Below are 13432 nucleotides of genomic sequence, written 5' to 3'. Positions count from 1 at the left end.
ATGTTAACACAGCACACAATGCTTTTGCACTTACTAACGGTTTATCTCAACATGGGGACAGGAGAGCTGTCAGTCTATAAATAGGAAAACAAAGTACCGTGCATTACTTATTTTAAAGAGTAACTCAGATATTTTGTGGACAATTTGAAAGTAATGCATTGCTTTACTAGTTACTTGAAAAAGTAATCTGATTACATAACTCAAGTTAATGCATTACCCTAAACACTGCTCAGTAGAGTATATAATAAAAGATGCAGCCATCTGCATGTTAAATGATGTGAATAGGGCACATTATCACTCACAATCATGGTCATAATTATATTAACAGTGTGACAGACAGTAAATTGAGGAAGTCTTTTAGTCACAATTGAAGTCATTTCCCCAGTTGGCTTTATTCCCAGGATTCATTGATCCATCAACTGTGTGAGATTCAGCTTGCATCATGCAATGACTGTCCTTAACACTGTGTATGTGCGTTGATTTATTTTCAGTTACTGAGAAAGCATACTTTTAATGATTGTAGGTATGATTATAGATGGGTTTTGTCTGTGTGTAGGTCACACTGTAAGCTTGGCCTCTCCTCCCTACTGGGTTATTATTTCTCATCTCTTTTGTGACATCTCCTCTCTTACCCCCCGATGTTCAGATCGATGCTTTCCGGCCTGGAATAAAGAGATTATCTCCAGGCGAACTCTCCCACGTCTAAGCTCAGTTTCTTGGGATGCTGAATGATTCAGCGCTCACTTACCCATTCTCATCTGGCCCAAATCTATCTCCACTGTAGATGCAGGGAAATGAGGCAAGAGCTGCTGGGACGTCTCTCTTCCTCATGGAACAAGCAGAGTCACAGATGTAATGAGACTACTATGACTACCACTATAATACCAAACATGTTTGTTAAATTTACTGTAAGACTGGCTGCTGAGGGTTTAAGAAATTTACTGTTAAATACTTTATGGTACCAAGCTACTTGAATTATATATATAATATGATATATGATATGATATGCTGATTACCCCACATTTCCATGAATCATGGCTAATAAACATATTTAGACAGGCGTTACTACTCAAACACAAAACACCATCAGAACAACATGCGTTACACTAAAATAATGTAGTAAACATAAGCTAAATTAAAAAAAGGCAAGTCAAAACACCATAATGTACATGATTTATGAAAAAGAAACATTTTACTATTTAAATACAATCTGATCTAATATTATAAAAAGTTCTTCTGGAAACAGTATTTTACTGTTTTTCACAGTAATTTATAAGGTAATCATAGTTTCCACTCCCACAAAACAATTTTACAATAAAATGTATTGCCTATATATATATTATTATTATTGTTGTTGTTTTTTTATATTTGTTACAATTTATTTTTATTTTTTTTAAATAAATGCTTGTTGAACTCTCTATTCATCAAAGAATCCTGAAAAATGTGTCATGGTTTCCACACAAAAATATTAAGCAGCACAACTGTTGTGAACATTGATTATAACACTAATAATAAATATTTGTTGAGCATCATATCATCATAATAGAATGATTTCTGACGGATCATGTGACACTGAAGACAGTAGTGATGATGCTGTAAATACAGGTTTGCCATCTCAGGAATAAATTACATTTTAAAATATATTAAAATAGAGAAGTATTTTTTTTTTATTGTCATAATATTACTGTTTTAGTGTATTTCTGATCAAATTTAATGCAGCCTTGGTGAGCATGAGAGACTTCTTTAAAAACATTTCAAAATCTTACCAACCCGAAACTTTTGAAGTATGTGGTGAGGTAACTTATAGCTTTTTACATTATCTTTATTATCTTTTTTTACAGTATGTGTTCAAAAATGTACTTTCAAAATCCAAAGCAAGATATTCAACAAAAACACTGAAAAATAGAGTAATTTATTTTAGATATGAACCATGCCTTGGTCCAATATAATTCATCAAGTTTTGTACAGTGATAGTCACCTCACAGAGAACAAGACAGGAGATATTGTGAAGCATGATCATCGTAATTTTCAAGTCCTTTAAAATAGTTTCCACATAAGACTGCTGTTGTTCTTCTTAAGTTAGAGTATAAAACCAATCGATTATAAATAAAGCATATCTGCTGACATACACGTAAGCATTCTGCATGTGTACACTATGTCAAACTGTGAACCGTACAAACACATTCTACAATATATTCAGAGAAATACATACAATTGTATTGTCATTTGAAAGAGCAGACAGCCTCGGAGCAACAGACCCCGAACGTGAGACTGACTCGAAGATGTCTGAGACTCAACTGACAATGTGACGTCAGTCCATGAAGCTCAATTGCAAAAGATGAGTGTTTAATGTGCACTACGAATGGAAGATGTTAACCCACACAGTATCTTACAGATTTGAAGACATTTTGAAGCGATCGCTTTTGACCACACAAGTATTAATGATAAGATTCTTTTCTTTTCTTATCCCAAAAGCATTATTATACCCTCAAAGACATCCAGGCGCTAACATAAATGCAGCTGGTCTTGTATTGAATCCTTCGGAAATTCCATTTCACTATAAATTTCTTTTCTGCGCTTTAGTGTTAAAGTTCACTTGTTCTTAGGGTAATTTTACACGAAAACGATGTACTAAAAACAGAAACGTTTTTCCTTTGCGCGTACAGACAACGTTATCAAAACGTTCCTCATTCACACGGATCAGTGAAAAAGCGTTGTATAATTCTTCTAGCCCAGTAGTTGGCGGTGTCACTTTGTAAAGAAAAACGACGCGCATGTAGACTTAACATGTAATACGCATGCGTGTTAACTAATTAGTGTTTTTATAGTTTACACGAAAACGGTATTGTTTTTTCAGGTTTGCGTTTTAAGGTTGTTGTGTAAATGAAAGGCCAAAACGCATAACAAGTTTTCCATTTTTAGTTGAAAACAGTCATGTAAACAGCCCATAAGAAGCAGAAAAAAACCTTCCTTAGAGACCGACAAATTCACAGTTGTTATATTTTGTGTAATGCATGATTAATGCATGAATATATTTTGAAATATTTGAATATATCTTGGGAATACGGTCCTTTTCCATGAAGTGACTCTTCCTTACTCGACCATAGGTTTGAAGAAAAAATGTTCTCAAAACGTTTTGAAGTTTTGAAAAAAATAATAATATTCGGAATGTTTTTTAAACGTTTTAAAAACGTTTTTTCTTGGTTATATTATTTTGAAACATTATGGAAACGTAACTTTTGAACGTTGTCAGAATATTCTGAAACAAGTAGCAACATTTGAAAAATGTTAAACCAAAATGTATCCAACTAAACATTCCATGAACGATGTTTAAATAATGTTATTGTGCTAACATTTTGAGAACATTATTAAAGACCAGATAACTTTGAACAAACATTCTACCAATGTTACCGGAAGAATGTTTATTCATAACTTTTAGAGAACCTTGTTAGAACATTACATAAGGTTCCCTGTTAGCTGGGGTAGTACCAAATTATGGATTTGATCCTCAACAAACTGTATAAAAACTTTGATCCAATCCTGACCATAAATATTGCAGAATAAATTAAATTATTCACTAAGCCACATTCCCATCCCAAATGTATCACAATTCGATGAAAATAATGAAACGATGGTATTGCCTCTTCCTTTTCTACATCTCCTTGGTTGGACATAAGCAATATAAGCAAAGAAATAAATAAAAACTTCGTACAGAAATTCCTTACTTTTCCCTTCTCAAAGTTTGTTGTCTAAGAAGCAGAATGTTCTCTTTTTCTTCCGTTTCAATAGACCGACATTGCTACAAACTCACAGTTGCAATGTTTTCCCTTCAGAAATATTCTGTCATTGATTTCTGTGTGACTGACATCGAAGCGATATCACAAAAACAGAATTATAAAGATAAGCGCTTTGGAAATCGATAGCATTATGTGAAATGCAGTTTGTTCTCGTCACTTTAAAACATTTACATTGGGGTCCAAAAGTCTGAGACCACTACTGTTGCCTTTTCTTCGCCCTTAAATATTTCAGAATACTAAAACTTAAATGAACCTTGCAAAATATCAAAAAGAATATTCCAGATGGTCTCAGAATTTAGGACTCCGCTATATATGCAGTCAGTTGTTTTTATATTTTGGACATTTTTCTATATATCCACATTTTTTGTGAAAGATGAAGTGAATATATTTTAAAATGTACAATCAACAAACCGATTCCCTTCAGAATGATTGTCTGTTTCAATGCTCTTGCACGCACAATACACCTGCACACCCGGCCAAAAAAAAAAGCAGCTGTTGATGTCCAACACGTTGCAGCAAGAAAATAAAATAAATAAATACAGAACAGACCAATAACACTGCAGGAGTCCCTTCCAGGCGTGTTGTCATTGGAATGAGAGTCTCGTATCAAACAAACGAAGAGAATCCTGTGGCCGGGACCTGGGCGGAGGTGCCCAGGCTGCTAGGGGGCCTGTACAGGGTGTGCTGGCTGTGGGTGTCAGAGGACAGCAGTGACGGGGTGGGAGTCCGGCTCCCCTTGGGCCTGAACAGGGTGCCCTGGCCCTGCGGCTGCGGGGAGGGATTGCTGTGGGGTAGCAGAGGTGGTAACGGTGGCAGCGGAGGCGGGTGGGGTCGGGACTCCTGTTCCGCCACCGAGTCGGGCTGGGCGTAGCCGTACGCCGGAGGGCGAGAGACGCCCTTCTGTTGCCGGCGCCAGGAATTATAGTAGGTGGGGTCACTGATGTAGTGGTTGACGAAGGAGTGGGTCTTCTGCCGGTTTGGATCCAACTCGTACTCACTGTCGCTGCCCTGTTTTTGAATGAGAAAGAAATATTCTGTTATATACTAACTTCACTTTTTGTGATAGCTTGTACTTGAACTCCTCCTACCTCCTCCCCCTCTCTACCGCTGCTCATATGCGTTTCGTTTTGTTATGATCGGAGCAAGCCAACTGTATCGTGTGGAGCTATGTCTACCGAGGTGGGTAATACCATAGATATCCATAATAAAGGCTAGATGTCTTAAGGCGGAGTCACTTCCGGCATCACCGGCGGCCATCTTGCCACAGGGAAGCTGTGAATTAAGGTGAGTGAGCAGCACGCACACAAATCCTCTTATCTCGCTGAAATCTTGACGGATTTACAAACGGTTTGGTTTCTTACAAACGTTATTAACGTGGCTATAATTCTTTCATATGGAAGTCCATTGTTATAATTATTCATATGTATGCAGTGTCATAACTACATCTCTGACGTTTATAACAAACCAAACCGTTTGAGTTATGGTTATTTAAAAGTACATGCACCATGTTACGAGTGAGCGAGCACCCTGTGGTAAGATGGCCGCCGTGTGCGGACGTCGACCTCCATTGGCCAGCAGCGCGGACGAGACATCTAGCCTTTATTATATGATATCTATGGGTAATACATCATACACATTATCATAGAACATTGACATGACGTAAAGCAATTCGTGTTTTCGCGCTCGTTCAAGTTCTCGTTCTCGCTTCTCACGAGACTTCCCATTTCTATCTTGCAGGGACGGTAGTCCCCAAGTTGCAAGGTTGGTTTTCCGCCTGGGAACGCTGGGGGGAGCGGGGAAAGTCACCAATATAACCAGAACAGGTTGTTTAACCATCCAAATGATTTCTAGACAGTTTTATTAAGTTAAAAAAGTTACCAAGTTCTGCTTTAAATAGTTAACAGTTATTTGGAATGATAATAATATTTCACAATATTACTGTTTTTTTTTTTAATGTATTGATCAAAATAATAAATGTAGCCTTGGTGAGCGAAACTATGATCTCAAACTTTTGAATAGTAGTGTACATGTAGAAAAAGTAATTATTTATGAAATAAGCTGTTTAAAGATGAATAAAACAACATAATTCTCCATAACTCCTTTTAAATGAAGGAATAATTTACCCAAACTGAGAATTGTCATTTTTACTGTTACTTTTATACTTTTATATGAAACACAAAAGGATATATAGGGCGTCATTCGGGTGAAATTAAATATGAGCAATTGTTTTAATGAGAGGGATAAGAGCAACTACTCTACAGATTCCTATCATCAGCACTGCTCTACTAGACTACTAGACACAAACTACAGCCTCACCCAAAACTCGGAGGAGCAGTGATCTTATATGAAAACATAAGCGCCTCCTGAAAGGGCAAAAAAGCATTATTTACAGAACCTCACAGATGACAAATCAAAATCAGAATGAGTAACGATGACTGATGGTTCTCAGAAATGCTCTACTCAAACTGTAGCTGTCAGAGAGGAACTGAATTAAAACCCATATTGCTTGTTTACGATGATATTATGCTAAAGTGTGGCATGGTGGGAGGGTTTTCTTTGAAAGAGGAATGTTATTATAGTTTGGGTACCTGACAAATAGGCAAAAAGCTCCCAGTGGGATTGTGGGAGGAAAGACAAATGCTCAAAACAAGAGGAGTGCCCCCTACATTCTCACAGCTTGGGACAAATGATTCACCAATCCCCATGACACTTTAAGCCCTAGTTTCATTAACTGTATCAAATACTGCAAACATGAAGAGAAGAGATGGGAAAATTTCAGACATGAGAAACATTTTAAGCCATTTTCCCTTCCTTTCCAGGCAATGCATAGAAATGAGACCAGCTGGTCTGGAATGAGATGAGCAGTTTGTAAAAGAAAGGTCATTCTTATCATCATTCATTTGATGTGTTTGTAGAAATAATGGTTCAGCTTAAATAAATGGGATTCTGAAGGCCCATAGGAACATTTTCTCCTTTTCATTGCTCTTTCAAGAGATTTAAAGAAGTTCTCTGCTTTTTTTGTTCTTTTAAGTATCAACTTTGTCTCTTATATTTCTTCTAAAATGCAGACAAATGATATTTGAAGGAATGATATTCTTGAGATCTCTAGAGGAGACAGGTGAGATTACTATATATATATATATATATATATATTTTGGTCAGGAGAAGCCTAAGAGGCAGAAGACTTAAAGGATTAGTTAACTTTCAAATGCAAATTAGCCCATGATTTGCTCACCCTCAAGCTATCCTAGGTGTATGTGACTTTCTTCTTTTTAGACGAATACAATCGGAGTTAAATAAAAAAATATCCTGCCTCTTCCAAGTTTTGTAATGGCAGTGGATTGCAACCAACAGATTGAAGCTCAAAAACACGCATCCATCCATGAACGATGAGTTTGTGTAAGAAAAACATTCATATTTAACACGCTACAGCTCTAGCTTCCAGCTAAACGACCATAGGCAGTTTACTTACCCCTAATGCGCAACTTACGAAACTTATGACGTCAGAAGTAGCGTAGTGCGTCATGGCGTAAATATCAGCAGTACGTCGCATTACTCGCAAGTTGCACGTATGTTCGTTTGGCCGGAAGCTAGTTATTTTACTTTATAGTTTAAAGTTTTAAATATGAATATTTTTCTTACAGAAACGCATGGCTTTGCTTCAGAAGGCCTTTTTTAACCCCCCGGAGCCATGTGAAGTTCGTTTATGATGGATGGATGTTCGTTTTTGAGCTTCAATCTGTTGGTTGCAATCCACTGCCATTACAAAACTTGGAAGAGCCAGGATATATTTATGATATTACTCCGATTGTATTCGTCTGAAAGAAGAAAGTCATGTATACACCTAGGATGGCTTGAGGGTGAGTCAATTATGGGCTCATTTTTATTTGAAAGTGAACTAATCCTTTAAGCAAACATCTCCATTTGTTCTCCATTTAAACACATTGCTGTCTTAGAAAAACAATCCAGATGTTAAAAAGACCCCTTCTGTGTTTTTTCTTCCCTGTGGGGGATGGTCTGTAGTGTTTTGTGTGTTCAACACTTCATTTACAATGTTAAATGACATCCACAAGCCTGCTGACAAAAGAAAACATGTGAATGTGTTTGTGAATACACTTGACATGTGAATACAGTCAAGTGAATCGATGCGTATTTAGGAGTGAAATGGGGTATTCAGTGAGAAAGATGCTAGACAGGACCTGATTTAGCAATTCATTGAATTGGAAACAGTGGGCATTTTATACCAGACTGAAGTCAGGCGGTTAGGGGGAGGGGTTGACAAATAAGAGGGGTTTGTGATGTAAGCCGAAGCAGAAAGTCATTTCAAAGGCAGAGCAAGTTATTTGATTTTTTTTTCTTCTAGAAATAACATGCGCTGATGAATCAAGGGCGATAAGATCAACAACATGTTTTAAGACTTAAGTCCATTTTGATTCCAGAAAACAGATTATTCAAAAAATTATTTGCCTTTTTGGGGTGAATCACCTGTGAATCAGACACTTCTGAGGGCTTCTCGGTCAGGCTGCTGCTCTCAGCTGGGACCAAGTCATTGTACTTGATGCTGACATCTTCATCAGAGTAGTGCAGGCTGCCGGGACTGGGTCGCGGTGGAGATCTGGAAGACCAACACACAGAGAAATCATTTACTAATTCAGTGATAAAATGAAATCTCTATATGTTAAAAGGAGAGTTCACCCAGAAATTTCAATTCTGTCATTTACTCACCCTAAAATTGTTCCAAACCTGTATGAATTTCTTTCTTCTGCTGAACACAAAAGAAGATATTTTGAAGAATATGGAAAATCAAACAGTTGATTTTTTTGGGTGAACTCTCCCTTAACACCAGAGATTTCATTTCAATTCAATATCCCTTTAAGTTAAAATAGGTCTTTCACAATATTACATTTTCACTACAGGATTATCGTGGCCAAAACGATTATGACTATAACGTCAAATTCATCTTTATATTGTGTTTTCACAACAAAACAAAAAAATTCAAGTATACGAAGGCGAAAATAGTTTGTAACCATAACAGTACAAAAGTGTGCAAAAAGAACTGTTGAACTACACTTCCTCCAGACAGGGGTTTTTAACAACCCGTCCTTTTTACCAAATCCAAAAAACTTCCACATTGGTTAGCAAACTTTTTTGTGTGGGTAGAGTACATTTTGTGGCGCAGTAGTAGCTACACACTGCATCGTCACCTTCATTTTCAGCTTTTTTTCTGTATTATGATGGGTGGCAACCAACGTTAAGGTGCAATACCATGTTAGAGAGTCAACAAGATACTGGTTGCTGGGTTATTTACAATATTATCATATGTGTATTAACACGATATCAATATTTCATTTTTAAAATATAAAGGTAATATATATTATAATTTTACCTGTATATTGCAACAGCCCTAAATCAAGACATTTCATCCTGTTCTTCACACCAAATTGCTGCATGGTTTCAAAAGACTTGGAATTTAGTGCATATGGGCCACTTTTCTGATACTTTCAAGGTGCTTTTTCTTTGAAGCAGACTGTAAATCATCACTTTAATGTGGACTTGACTGCGTAGGAGTTTTAAAGACATCACGAGGAACTCATACAGACCCAATGATGCAGCATCATCATGGATCAAAGCTGATTTTGATTGGATGAATACACTCATAGAGCAGTCTATACAGTCCAGGAGAAACAACAGATGATGAGACTTCTGAAGGGAAAGGGACAGGGAATCATCCACTCATTGGGCGCTACTGTGGACGAACTGTTAAAAGGGGTTGTGCTCGTTAAAAAGGAAGGTAGAAGGATCGCCGCATAGCAGGATGGGTTTACTTGATTCGCCATAATGAGGTCTGATATGCTCAAAGCCAAGGTCACTGGAGACATTAGCTTTTGAACTGAGGCTGCTAAGCTTCCCTTTACTTCAGTTGGCTTATAAATCAAGCTGAAATAACACACACAGGGAAAAACTTTAAAGAACCACGCGGGGAACTAATGAGTAAAAGGAATATCTGATAATCAAGAGGGTTTGTGAAAAACATGGCACCCACTAGCTGATAGCATCAATGGCAAAACATATGAAGCTTTGTTCAACCTAAAAATGAACAAGAGGACCATGCACAAGCTGTACTAACGGAAAGCCTTGGTGGTGGAAGGGTTGTCCCGACAAAAATTGGGCCTCTGGGAATAAAGCAAGAGACCTAGGGGGAGGGGAGGGTTATGACATTGTATCTGTTTAAAATTCAGAGGAGGCTGAGGTTTGAGAAAGGTTGAAGCGGAGAGGCGGAGCCACTTTAAACAGCCCCCAACACCCCTCAGAAGCCAGAAAGGGGCTTCAATTATTCACGAGCACTGAGGTCGTCCATTCTTTTTATCCATCCCAATCTCTCGCCTCTATCTCTTCCGTCCCATACCAAACCCTTTCCTTTTCTACCTCTATCATAGATATCTCTCGTGACTCAATCTTGATGCGAGCTCATTAGCAGGACTGCATCCAAAGTGGAAGTTCTTCGTTACTCAGGCTCTTTGATCCCAAATCTGGGCCTCTGCATCTGGGCAGAGGACCAGCACAAACCCCCCAGCACATTCCAGTATAATGGGCGCAGAGCGGCTTCTCCAATTACCACCAGAGGAAGCTTGAAGCAGACCCATCCCTTCATCCAATCACGTTAAGTAGCCTTCAAACTCCTTCGTGAAGAAACTACATTATAAGACTGTAGACCAGTATTGTACACTGCACATGCAAATATGTCCAAATCCAAAGTGTCTGCAGTAGTCCTGAAGCAGGGCGTGAACTACAGAAGGGTTTGAGGGAGGTCTGACCCCGTCAATTAAGGCTTGAACGCCTTCAAAGGATGAGATACATGTACTAAACTGTTTTAACTCTACATATTACATTGAACGTTCGCCCAATGAGCTAATTATTAGCAACAGCAGTCGCTCAAGCTTTTCGAATACATCGGCCATTTAATTTCTCTTTCTGCAAGCGTCACACTGTGTAGCTCCACCCACCATGAAATCTCATTGGTCCAAAATCGTGGTCCACCTAATTGCAAACTAAACACCAAATATGCTCTGATTGGCTTGCAGTGTGTAAACATGTTGGATCGCAACTGGTTAGAAAACAGTGTTATGATCTGTATCAGACAATAAAGACAAAACCTATATGCTGTCATTAATAATCAATTTATTGTAGATAATAAGGACTTCAAAGTTGTGGCTGACGTCTGGCTAAATGTGCAAGAAGTGACAAAATATATTTTAAGGGCCCAGAAAATTATCTAGAAAATGTCCTTAAAAAAAACTTGAAACCCCCTAAATGTCATTGAATAACGTACTGTCTTTTAGACCTTTCTCTTAGTCCTTAAGCAACCGGGGACATGGTATGACCATCATGGATATAGTCTGATCTCAGTGCAAGAGCATGTGAAGAAAGATGCTTTGTTGAAGCAGCTTACATAAATAGTCAATTTCTACAGAATGCACTTTGAATGTCAATAAGACACAAAGGAGGGGGGTCCGAGTGGTCCAACTTCCACAGTCTGGAGTGTTCTTTCAGCTGACAGATTGCAGTTGGAAATTTGAAAAGAGCAACTGTCATTAAAATCCATGCCAACTCAATCCATTTAATGGATGCCTGAAGTAGAATTTAAATCAACGGCTCGGCTAAAGCTCTGTGTGTGGACAGAATACATTCCTCTCTGGCTCTTTGTTTGTAGCCATTTGGGAATTAAAGCCATTGTGCAAATAATGTCCTCAACAGCATACTGACAGTGTTTACCCCAAAGAAAATTTCCAGAAAAAATATAACATTAAGCACTATTTTAATATATATTCAGTTAGAAGAGTTGCAGGCTCTCTGTGAAGTGATATCACTGTATATGTATGTATACAACGGATGGAAATAATTTTTCATGCATATACTAACCGGGTGTAGATTCCATTCTTACGGCAGAAGGAATTTTTGACAGAGAGTCGACGGTTGTTGAGCTCCAGGGCAGGGAAGCGTCCTTCATCCAGCCGCACCATCTCTCCATGGGATAGGGGCAGAGATGTGCAGTTTGAGTGGGCACCTACAGACAGAAGACAAGAAGACAATCCATGAAGATCATGACAACTGTGGCGGCAATCATATCCCATCTATCCATCCTACATTCAACAAACCATATATCTGCACATAGATAAAAAACTTAAAAATATCTCACTTGATCCAACAACTTTTTGGGCCTACCAGCCTAGATCTCGAACGGCTACTCTCTAGTGGTGTGCCTCTGGGTTTGGCCTTGTTGTGTACTTGACCATGGCAGCTAGGCAAGTCAAATCTCACTAGGTCATCCAGCACACATCTTCTCAAGTCAGAAGACCTCTGATCTCAAAGGCTCAGAGTCTAACTGAAGTGTGATTTCATGGAGGTGAGAGAGCAGTGACCTCTCTGCCTAGATGGACAGTGTGATCTCCCACCTTGCAGAACTTCTGGCCTCACTGGACTTCAGTTAAACAAACCGGCACCAATAGATCAGGACCGAACTGGGCCAGGCGGGTGGGGAGTATCTTGAGAGAAGCCCTTTGTGTCCTACACAAACACTTCCCTTGTGCTACTCACACATCCACAACCCTGTTGACTGACCCTGGCACAGCACTAAACGCTGACCGAGCTCAGAGGCAGCCATGTGAGAATCCCTCCCACACTCAGAGATCAGCACGCAACTCGACCTCCCCAGAACTCTAAGCAGAAAGATGCAACTTGCTTGGAGCCCACACTTAGTAACCACCTCATGCAAATTGCACACAAAACTAGAAAGGACTTTCTTGATCTGACAAGTTCTAATCTAACCAGTTGGCTTTATGCAACTTTTAGGAATAAATGCAACTGAATAAATGCAACTTTTAATCAATCCAACTGGAAATAAAGAGTTAGGTCAGTCATAAAGACTTGTTCGGCCGTCATCAACGTCGGGCAGATATTGAACGTCTGACAGCTCAGATTTGCAGTGTGTTCTACACCGTCACCCCTAGTTGCCACAGCTTTAAGGGTTTGTGGTCCAGTCTGCAACTGGCAAAACCACTGAGTTTTGTTTGGAACTAACTCAAGAATAGTGAGAAAAGACTTGACGGTCACTTTCTTTCCCAAGCTGAGAGAAGACATGAGATGATGAGTGATGTAATTTTGCTTGAGGCAGCAGACCGCCTCCCTCCGAGGCAGCAAAACGAGTCAGCAATCATTTTGATAGTAATGACCACAACTAAATGAAGCAAACACACACTGCTATTGATTCTTTGTGCATCTCTCAAGTGGAAAATCACTTTTTCCCAGAGCACTATGGCGATACCCAATAGTGATGGGAAAATAAAGCTTATATTGAGTCCATCTCACTTTAGTCACGTGAGTCAGCAAAAAGAGACAGGGCAATCAGGGTAAGTGAGAGAGATTATGGATCTATTTTGAGTGTTTTTGGCTTATCAACCCACCTGAGTCTGTTTTCTTGGTGTATTTTTTGCTCTGGCCTCGTATGATGAGGATGAAGATAAGCAGAAGGATGAAAATGAGGCCCACGAGAGCAATAACCACCAGAAACCACCATTCCTCATAAAAGGGGGAGACCTTTTGGGCTGGTAAAAAAAGAGAAAAGAAGCAGAAAAATG

General features: G+C 38.8%; 1 protein-coding gene across 1 annotated transcript in view; it reads right to left on the bottom strand.

Moving 5' to 3' along the window:
• Nucleotides 1-1916: 1916 nt before the first annotated feature.
• sdk2a (sidekick cell adhesion molecule 2a) overlaps nucleotides 1917-13432 on the bottom strand; it is a 138354-nt gene continuing 126838 nt past the window's right edge. Inside the window, exons 42-45 of the mRNA XM_084430276.1 lie at nucleotides 13259-13399; nucleotides 11718-11862; nucleotides 8283-8412; nucleotides 1917-4805 (exon numbers count right to left, since the gene is read on the bottom strand). Coding sequence (XP_084286402.1) covers nucleotides 4404-4805; nucleotides 8283-8412; nucleotides 11718-11862; nucleotides 13259-13399 — 818 coding nt within the window. The 3' untranslated portion in view covers nucleotides 1917-4403. The remainder of the gene's footprint in view (nucleotides 4806-8282; nucleotides 8413-11717; nucleotides 11863-13258; nucleotides 13400-13432) is intronic.

The sequence above is a fragment of the Rutilus rutilus genome, assembly GCF_951802725.1.
Source record: "Rutilus rutilus genome assembly, chromosome: 1".
Lineage (NCBI taxonomy): Eukaryota > Metazoa > Chordata > Actinopteri > Cypriniformes > Leuciscidae > Rutilus > Rutilus rutilus.
Note: the sequence above shows the minus strand (reverse complement) of the source record. Positions and strands in the feature narration are given on the sequence as shown.